The sequence below is a fragment of the Cynara cardunculus genome (assembly GCF_001531365.2).
Source record: "Cynara cardunculus var. scolymus isolate 2C chromosome LG 10, CcrdV1, whole genome shotgun sequence".
In the NCBI taxonomy this organism is placed as follows: domain Eukaryota; kingdom Viridiplantae; phylum Streptophyta; class Magnoliopsida; order Asterales; family Asteraceae; genus Cynara; species Cynara cardunculus.
This window is the reverse complement of record NC_037537.1, coordinates 19584849-19595427: the sequence shown is the minus strand read 5'-3', so window position 1 is coordinate 19595427 and position 10579 is coordinate 19584849. Positions and strand designations below refer to the sequence as shown.

At 36.7% G+C, this 10579-nt stretch overlaps 1 protein-coding gene across 1 annotated transcript; it reads left to right on the top strand.

The window, feature by feature from the left end:
* Positions 1-2927: 2927 nt before the first annotated feature.
* Positions 2928-3871, top strand: LOC112519879 (protein DOG1-like 3). Its single transcript, XM_025128191.1, has one exon. The coding sequence runs from the start codon at positions 2931-2933 to the stop codon at positions 3708-3710; it is 780 nt and encodes a 259-aa protein (XP_024983959.1). The 5' UTR covers positions 2928-2930; the 3' UTR covers positions 3711-3871.
* Positions 3872-10579: the final 6708 nt, after the last annotated feature.

The following is a 10579-nucleotide window of genomic DNA, read 5'->3' as shown; positions in this document are numbered from 1 at the left end:
GTAAAATAACTAAATATGTCATCTTCAAACTGATTGTATGTGTGTGTGTCTTACATAAATTTTGATTTTGTTAAAATAAATTTTAGAAAAAATCTACTTAGATTTATAATTTTAAATAACCATTACATATAATGACGAAAGATCGTGAAAAAAAAAGAGTTAAGCTGAGAAGCATAAGAAGAGATTTGAACCCTTGATCAACTTTAATCTCAAACTCACTTATGAATCATGCTTGATACGAGGATTTATCCAGTGCATCTCATCCTAGTGCATTTATATCAAAAATCTCCATTTGTACAATAAATCACTAAAGGTTCACATTCTTGAGATTTGCTTATCAAAATATCCAAAAACCCATATATAGATATTTCACAAGATTTACTAACCCAAATTTACTAAATATGCAAACTTCATCAAATACTCAATACATATGATATACATAAAGTAAAACACTTTGATACTTCAAAATACTCATGTTGGCATGGATAGAGTTTTTACAAAACAACTTGAATTCACCTTGTTAGATTTAGACTAAATCTTGGTTTTAGTTTCTTGAGCTTCCTTGGCAAAGAGCTTAGATCTCCAAGCTAAACTTTTAGATCTATTGTGTATAGCTTCTCAAGAACACTTTATTTACTTTGAAAACATACACCAACAAATCAAATAGAATAAATTAGGGTTGGGGTGAAAAGATCCAAACCTTAGGTTAAGAGATAATTGGATAAAGGTTGACCTTTCGACCTATAGGAACCCAACTCTTCAAGGAAACTCCAATCCTTTTTGTATTTCTTGAATAGATTCCAAATACAAATTCATAGCAACAAAAATCGCACAAAATGGAGTAGAAACGTAGAAGTTATGGCTAAAATGAGAAAGGTCCCGTTATCCAGTCTTTTTGTGCAGATCAGGCCTCCACAATAGTTTCACCGCTAGTTAAACTAGCGTGGAAACTAGTCAGAGAATAAAAATTAGACTTCTAGAGTCTGGCACTAGTTTTGAAGTGAGTTTAACTCACTTGACAACTAGCTTGACACTTTATTGTGTTTTAAGCTGATTTGTGACTTCTCAAGTGACCAAATTGCATGGGAGGTCCCTTAATGCCCCAGATGATTTTCAATACAACTTTTCTTCATCCCAACACAACCAAGACTCTTAATTCAAATACCACAAACATTCAATAATGGTTGGACACTGAAAACACGGATGTTACACCTTGGTTGTTTTTCATGAAAATTATGTATTTGAACTTGAAATCCTTTATTCTTCAAATTTGCTGCATCACTCTAACATTTGTAAACGTTTTCTTCAAGTTGAATGAAAACCAATTTCTTAGCATTGTTATGAGTGGAAGCATAGAAAAGAACACAAAGAATGCTAATGTATATGCCAAACCAATTGAGTTTTGAAGAACAAAGCAAAATGACCAGAATACTCTCATGTAAGGGCCATATGACTGTATTTAAAGAACAATAGATGAAGTTCGTTGCTGATAGGGACCAAATTTGTAACAAAGTACATCTTTGAGGAAGAAATCTGTATTAAAAGAAGCCAAGGGACGAGGAAAAAAATTCGACATACCCCACAGACAAAATTGTAATATACTCTTTATATAATTTAGGGGTTGTTCGGTTTAGGCTTAGTAAAACCTACATAGCCTTTTTCCTCAGTCATAAGTGGTTGTTCGATTATAGCTTAACCTGGAACTCAATAGCTTAGTCGGTCAGCCAGAATAAGGCACTTGTTTACAATCAACAGACCATTTTCCCTCACTACCCTTGGGAAAAAAACACGTCCTCTTCCTTAGATCTATCGCTGCTCCTCCTCTTGCCCGCACAAATAACAAATCGACCCTTTCAAATCAGTAAGATTAAGATACAAATTGATCCTCTCAAATATGTTCTCCATCTGCTTTTTGTCTCCATCGTTGCAAAAACGAAGAAACATGGAGATCACTCCCATCAACGTTGTATTCGTCACCCTTCCCTCATATGTTCTTCATCTTTCTTGTTTGATTATGGTGGCAATCGGACCAATGTTTTTTTTTTTTGGGTTTCTTTCTGGGTTTCCTTCTAGTTCAAGCCTTGGATCCATTGTTTTTTTTTTGCCTCGTGATTTTGAGTTTGATGTGAGTTTCTGATTTGATTTAGGGTTTAAATTCAGTTTTTGATTTAGGTTTATATTGTTCATCCTCCTCTCTTGTGGTGATGAAACAAGCATCTCAAATCGATTTGTTTGATGAAATGACCCTCTCAAAATCGGAGGAGAAATCGATTGGTTTGGTTATATGGGAGAAATCGATTGGTTTGGTGGTTAAATTGGAATTGGATGTTCAATGTAAAAACAAAGGGTAAAATAGTAATTTTCACTATTCAGACGGTTTGTTCAACATAACAACCGAACAATAGCTTATCAATATCATATAGACAACTTTATCACAACCGAACATCCTTGAAAATTGTTTGTTGATTTCACAGTTTTAACTTCATTATAAAATAATTGGTTTTGATGTTACATGTATGATCATACTCTCTTGTGTCATGGTTATGTAATCACAATCAAACAATTTATTGAAGGTTTCTAAACATATTTTTTTACGTGACTCCGGGCTACCTGCAAAGCATGTGGTTGTTCTGTTATTAGTCAACTCGCAAAGTAGGTTAGATATCCAGGTTAATAAAAAAAACCGACATAAGAAATTAAGAACCAATTAGAGGCAAGGGTATTAGTGATACCTTAAAAGGTGAATATGGCAAACCCCAAACTTTAGGGACCAGAAATAGAGTCTTAAGACAAGTCCAGGGACGACTTGTGTCAATAACTCCAAAACTTAAGAGATATCCCCTGCATCGCCATTCGTCAATGCCATGAACAAAGCTCTATAAATGTAACACCGTGAGGCGTCAGCTCAGGACAAACATCACCGCTCTGAGATGAAAACCGAAAGCCCCCAAGGCCAGAGCTTCCACAGGTTCTTCGACTCTTGGCTCGTCGAGTTACATAACAACCTTGAACAGCTCGTCTCCGCCGCCAACCGCCACCACGACGATGAACATATTCAGGACAACTCATCAGTTTTAAGCCCACTGATTGAAAAAACCGTGGGGCACTACGAGGAGTACTACAAGGCTAAATCAGATGGTGCAAAAGGAGACGTGATTTCCATGTTTTCGCCAACGTGGCTGACCAAGCTCGAGGATTCCTTTTTGTGGATTGCAGGATGGCGACCGACAACGGCCATCCACCTGCTGTACTCCAAGTCAGGAATCCAGCTTGAAGGCAGAATCGCTGACCTAGTCCCGTTGTTGCCGGTAGGAGATTTAGGAGACTTGACTTCGAACCAGATCAACCAAATCGATGAATTACAGAGGAAGACCGTCCGTGAAGAGAGAAAGATAAGTGAGAAAATGGCGAAACTGCAGGAGTCGGTGGCAGACACTCCCATGGTGAATCTATCCAACGAGGAATCCGAGAAGAACAGGAACGGGAACGACGATGGAGGGAGGAACGGTGATCGCAAAGTGGATTCGGCGCTGGAGCCGAAGAAGGATGAGTTAGAAGAAGTGTTACACAAAGCAGATGGTCTGAGAATGGAAACATTGAAATCTGTGGTGGAGATACTGACGCCGATGCAGGCGGTGTACTTTTTAATCGCGGCTGCTGAGCTGCACCTCCGGCTACATGATTGGGGCAAGAAGAGCGACGCGGTTTAGCTGTCTTCAATCTCTATACATGCTCGTAGTACATCCGATCGAAGCTACAAATCAAAGCAAAAATTTAAATCAAATGTACGAACAATCAATTAGCTTAAATCACCCTCTGTACTCGTCTAAGACCAGATCTAGATGACTCAAATAAACCGTTTTCAGTTTAATCACTCCTCTTTTTTTCTTAATCGATCTAGTCAAATACAAACAAAAATTGAACAAATTCTATGGCGATTTACTAATAACCGAGTAGTGATCATTCATTCAGCTTACGATTAATATCTAGGAATTCAAACCAGAGATGTATAATAAAAAATCAACTAAACGCCTTTTCTGCAAACTCAACATTCCCGACAAATTAACAATAGATAGGTTGGAAATTGTTGCTGAACCCGAATACAGCCAAATTAAACAATCACAAACATGAATGATGAACCTAGAAGAAGGTAACATACCAGTAGTACAGAATTCAGAGACGATGAATATGTTCGGATACACAATTTCCGAGAATTTGAATGATCCCATATACGACAAGTAACATCCTCATCCTCTGTAGCAGAAGAGAAGCACAAAATTACAGATGCTTGCAAAGTAGTCATTATCACAAAAAGAAACCATACCTGTTGATCTGTGTGTGTGTGTGTGTGTGTGAAACAAAGTCTCTCTGAACAAAGAAACCGTGTGTGTCCTGCGTGAAGTTTTAAGAGTGGAAGGAAAGGATGATACGGCAGCACAGCATTTTGAACATTGACAAGGGTGTGGTGAATAAAGGAGTTATTGTTTATGCTTAGAAACGTGTTGTAAATCGTAATTCACTTTTAACAAAATAGATCACAATTAACACTTAATAGTTCCTGGAGAAGCATTGGGCCGGGGCGGCGTGGGACCGAGAGGCGAGGGGCGGGGCTGGGTTGGGTAGTCGGCAGGGGTCTAAGGGCGGAGGCGGGGATTTAAAGGACCTCCCATGCAAATTCCATTGTCACGACCCTTTAACCTTGTGTATCTTGTTGTTACCTATTTATATTTTCCCAAGGCTAATCACATTCACATGTATAAGTTCCGTTTACCAAACACTTACGCGGTAAGTCCTACCAGTAAAATTCAACACTTTGTCTATCAAAGAGGCATCGTGTGCAACAATTTACCCGGTAAACGCTAACCGTGGTAAGAGTCGGTGCTTCACTTACCATGTAAGCCTCTCGTTCCTCACCTCCGTCTTACCAGGTAAAATTCTTGGTGTTTGTCATATTCATCGGTTAAGTGCTTAACTGAGTAAGTATTTGGTAAATGGCCCCAAAATATGGCACTTCCATTTTGTCAAGCACTAGCCTCTTCAATAACACCTCTCCTTTAACCAATATATTCTAAAAAACACTTAGATGTAGGGTGTCATTTACGTTACTGGGTGAACATGACAATGATAAAGAGTCTTACTTGGTAAGAAAAAGAAGAAGATTTTAACCTGGTCAAAGCAATTCTAATCGTACGTTAAAACAGCGTGCATGCTTGTCTTTAAACTCCAAATCGCCGGCAAAGAGAACTTGATTTTGCCCGAGATGGAAGAGACATGGAAAATATGCCGGCCTCCTGTTGACACGGCATTTGGAGATGTGGCGATTTTTGGCGTCCATGGCCCCACCAATTTGCAGTTCTTTTTAGTGCTAGGGTTGGAGTTGCTCTTAGCGTTTACGAGGTAAGAGATGCTTGCCAACAATCTTTTGTAATAGGAAAATGTCACATGATAAGGTAAGTGAGGATGACGACTTTTGCCAATACGCAAGGCTTGCCAGGAAATCGATCAATGGATGCTATTCTTATCAAGAAACTATCCTTACAAATCCAAATGGGCGTTATAAGCTTCCATCTCGATTGTCTTCTTGTTCGGAATTGAGGAAGTTGAAACCGGAGAACTGAATCTTCATGCCACCACTCAAGTTTGAAGGATTTCTGAATCTTGAAGATCTATTTTCTCAAAAATATTGATTTTAGGGATAGCTCTTGTGGAATCGTGGTTACTTCACCACAGCTTTGGAAGTTGTCCTTATATTCATGCACAAATGTCTACAACTTCAACATCAGTGCTCGGAAACTGGAAGCTTTGGTTATCGACATGCTACAATAAAATTGGTTTTATAGGACGCCCACAATCTCTAAGTGTCCCAATAGACCGTTTTATAAGACTTAATTTATAGGACCAAAATATAAAGTGTCATGTTCAAAGGTGTTGTAGTAAGTTTATATGACGCTTTTGGGTGTCTTAACAAGTTTTTGAGAACATTTTTAATACAAAATGTCGCATTAGCAACTTTATAGGACAMTTTTGAGAGACTGTCCTATAAACTCAATTTTTTATAAGACACTTGTTTTTATAGGACAATTTTTCAAATAGTGTCCTATAAAGTTGCTAATGGGACGGTTTATATTAAAAGTGTCATAAAAAACTTATTACGACGTTAAAAAAACGTCATATAAATTTATTACAACGCGACGCTTTATTCTTTTGGTCCTATAAACTAAGTCTTATAAAGAGGTTTATTAGGACGCTTAGAAATTGAGAGTGTCCTGTAAACCCGATTTTGTTGTAGTGATCATCGTCTTTCACAATGTGCTAGTTTGTTTGTACATTATCTCATTTACTTGTGTTGACGTTTGTTTTGATCTCGAAGGGAGTGTTACAAAGATGGTATCCAAGTTTAGGTTTCAATTTTTGTAGATTAGTAACCGACATATAAAATATTACATTCACTACAACAAAATCAGGTTTATAGGACACTTCTAAATTTAAGCTTCCTAATAGATCTTTTTATAGGACTTAGTTTATAGGACCAAAAAAATAAAGTGGCATATCTAATGGTGTTGTATTAAGTTTATATGACATTTTTTGATGTCGTAATAAGTTTTTTAGGACACTTTTAATATAAAGCATTCTATTATCAACTTTATAGGACACTATTTGAAAAAATGTCCTATAAAAAATGAGTTTATAGGACAATTGCTCAAAAATGTCCTATAAAGTTGCTAATGCGACACTTTGTACTAAAAATATCCTTAAAAACTTGTTAAGACGTCCAAAAGCGTCATATAAACTTATTACAACACCTTTAGATATGACGCTTTATGTTTTGGTCCTATAAATTAAGTCCTATAAAACGGTCTATTGGGACACTTAGAGATTGGGGGTGTCCTATAAACCAAAATTTGTTGTAGTAATTTATATATAAGGTTGTACATTAAAAAACTTTAATATTCGAGACCTTTCTCACGAAGATGGTCTTTATAGTTTCAAGATCTCGACTTTATAATAAAACCACTTAACTAACGCAACCTCTGTCAAGAGAGTTAGGACAAAGGACCCATTATAGACTCAAATGTAAACAGTACTGACCATTTTCCGACTAAATAGAACAAAGTGACGCTTTTCAGATTTCTGACGTAACCACAAGTACCAAAAGTGGATTTTGCTCTAAATCCAATTCTATGTCGATAGCATATTTGAGACTTTCCACGACTCGAAGCACACTTTGGTTAACATAATATGAAATAGAAGCTGAAATAAAAAGTATAAAATCATTAAATGATAAGCAAATTACATCATAAAATTGTTCTCTACTAATTTGTACCTTTTGAAATTGATTCATTACATATTCATTTGTAACAAATCTATCTTCAACAAGCTTTAAATTAAATTAACCTTTTTTCCGGTTAAAAACCTAACGATTAACAATAAACTCTTACTTAATTTAACGTTTTATAATATAGCAAACCCTGTCAATTAATAATAAACAAAAAACTAAATCAATTTTCAACACACCCCGAGTTAAATTAATATAAAAGAGTATATTTGAAATGAAGAATCAAAATTCAAAATCATAGAAAAATTACATTAAACTTTAACTACTTCTTCATTTTATAGATTATAATATTAATTACATGGTAATAGAATATTATTTATCCGATCTAGACATTTGATAAGCATTTGGTGCACAAACCACTACTAAACAAATGGGTTTCACCGACAAATTTTTCCGGCCGGCAAATTCGTCGTAAATCGGTTGGGAGTTTGGTTTTCCAACGGATTTGGCCGTTGAAAAAACCCCATTTTTTAGTAATGGACTACATGGGACATGACTCGAAAAATAGTCTTACATTTTGACCAGACATTATACAAGAATGAGGTGAAATGATGTAGGACAAAAATATGTTGATGTGACTAAACTAGGGTTTTCTTGTTCCATCCAAACGAATGGAACAAGGACAAAAACATAAAATTATTGTTTTACCCTCCTAACTAGGGGTGCTCAAAAACCCGATGAACCCGATCAACCCAACCCGATTTAAAAAAAAAAAAAAAAACTAGCCCGAGGTAACCGGTTGATTGATTAAAAAATTAACTAACCCGACTTTATTGGGTTGAAATCGGTTTAGGCCCAATGGATACCGACCCAACCCGATGACCCGATTGGAAGCAACAAAACACACGGGAACGGGGAACCCTCTTGTTTAACCTAGCTGCTCTACTCCTTCCTAAACTCAAATCAAACACAATACAGTCGAGTAGCAGCGGCCAGCGAGCGAGACTGCGACTCTGCGAGAGCAACACATCGATTGACAGCCTTCGGCCAGCGAGCGAGACTACGAGAGCAACACATCGAGTTGTGTGTGAGTTGCGACTTGCGAGTTGCGACACAGCATTCGATACATCGATTACATACTTGAGCCAGCCTTCGATTTACACAGATAAGGTAACACAACACAACCTTTGATTTACAGTTTTACACAACTTTCTTATCGATTTACATAGCTTTACATAGAGCTTTACATACCTTCGATTTACAGTTAGACAGCTTTCTTATCGATTTACATACCTTCGATTTACAGTTTTACAACCTCAATTAGTATGAAAGTGGGCTTGGTTGTAACATATTTTACAGTCTGTATTCTGTTTTACAGCTCGATTTGCAGTCTGTATTCTGTTTTACAGCTCGATTTACAGTCTGTATTCTGTTTTACAGCTCGATTTACAGTTTTACAGTCTGTATTCTGTAACATGAGTTCATAGTTTATTTACAGTTTTTTTAACCTTATCGATTTACATAGCTTTACATAGCTTTAATGTACCTCACATATTACAGTCTGTATTCTGTTTTACAGCTCGATTTACAGTTTTACAGTCTGTATTCTGTAACATGAGTTCATAGTTTATTTAATGTACCTCACATATTATCCAGTATCCACTGTAAATCAATAATGGGAGGTTTTCGATTTCTTCTTAATCTTTACAGTTTCAAATTCAATGGATGCTAATGCTACCCCAACCCCAGTATGTATTGATAAAGAGATCAAGGAAGAACCAAACATCGATAAAAAAAGGTCGGGTGGTAGAGTATCTAATGTTTGGGCTCACTTTACAAAAGTAGATGGTGGAAATCCAAATGATCTTAGGTGTGTTTGCAACTATTGTGGAAAAAATTATGCCTGTGACAGTAAGAAAATTGGCACAACTAGTTTGTGGACACACATAAGAAAACAATGCAAGAAATATCCGGGTAGGGAAACCGATAAAAAACAAAAAGTACATAGTTTTCAAGGCGGTGGTGATGGTGTGGGAAATTTGTTGGCCGTGACTTTTAATAAAGAAAAATGTCGCAATGCCTTGGCTAAGTTTGTAGTAAAAGATGAACAACCTTTTAGTGTTGTTGACGGTGAAGGGTTTAGAGAGCTTATTCAAAGCTAGCAACCTAAGTTTGATGTCCCTGGTAGAATGACTGTTAGTAGGGATATATTCAAGTTGTTTTGTGAGGAACGTGTTAAGTTGAAGAAAGAGTTAACTAAGGGTGGACAAAGAGTATGTTTAACCACCGATTGTTGGACTTCTTGTACTCAAATGGCTTACATGTGCCTAACAGCACATTATATTGATAGTGATTGGCATTTGCATAAAAAAATTATAATTTTTTGTCAAATTGCAAATTACAAGGGCGATACAATTGGTAAGGTTATAGAGACTTGTTTACTTGGTTGGGGATTAGAAAAGGTTCTTAGTGTGACTGTTGATAATGCATCTGCCAATGATGTGGTTGTTGGTTATGTAAAGAAAAGGATTAATGCATGGAAAGGCTCGGTTCTTGATGGTAAGTTCATCCATTTCAGATATGGTGCTCACATACTAAATTTAATTGTGGGTGATGGGTTGAAGGAGTTGCATGATTCAATCGCTGCCATTCGTAATAGTGTAAGATACATCCGGTCATCTCCTTCAAGGTTACAAAAGTTCAATGCTTGTGTTGAAAGGGAAAAGATTACGTACAAGGGTGGCTTGGTMTTAGATGTGCCTACAAGATGGAACTCAACTTTTATGATGTTAGACGTGGCAYTTAAATTTGAAAAGGCTTTTGCAAGTTATGAGGACGAAGATCATAAGTACTTGAGTCACTTTCTAGAGAATGAGAATGGGAAAAAGAGAGTTGGACCACGTAAGAGTATTGATTGGAAGTGTGTTTCGGCTTTTGTTAAATTTCTCTTTACTATTTATGAAGTTACTTTAAAATTTAGTGCCACTTTGTGGTCGGTTATATTTCACACCTCTAGACTAATGAAATTGGGCCGAAAAGCAAGTATACAATACGGCTCAATGTCGTCTTTCCAAGTAATAAGTGGTACAAGTATCGAGTTATCGTCCACAGGTATTGTAGCCAAAGTTAGATTAGAGTCCAATGAAAGAGATGATTTCAGATGGCGATTTCGAAGACTTTTCTCTGATTTTAAGGTTATCCGAAACAGAATACAGAATAAATAAAAGAAGCAAGGGTGTGAGACCTAAGGTGAGACCCAAACACGAATTCCAGCAGCCAATGCTATAGGAATGCTATAGCAAG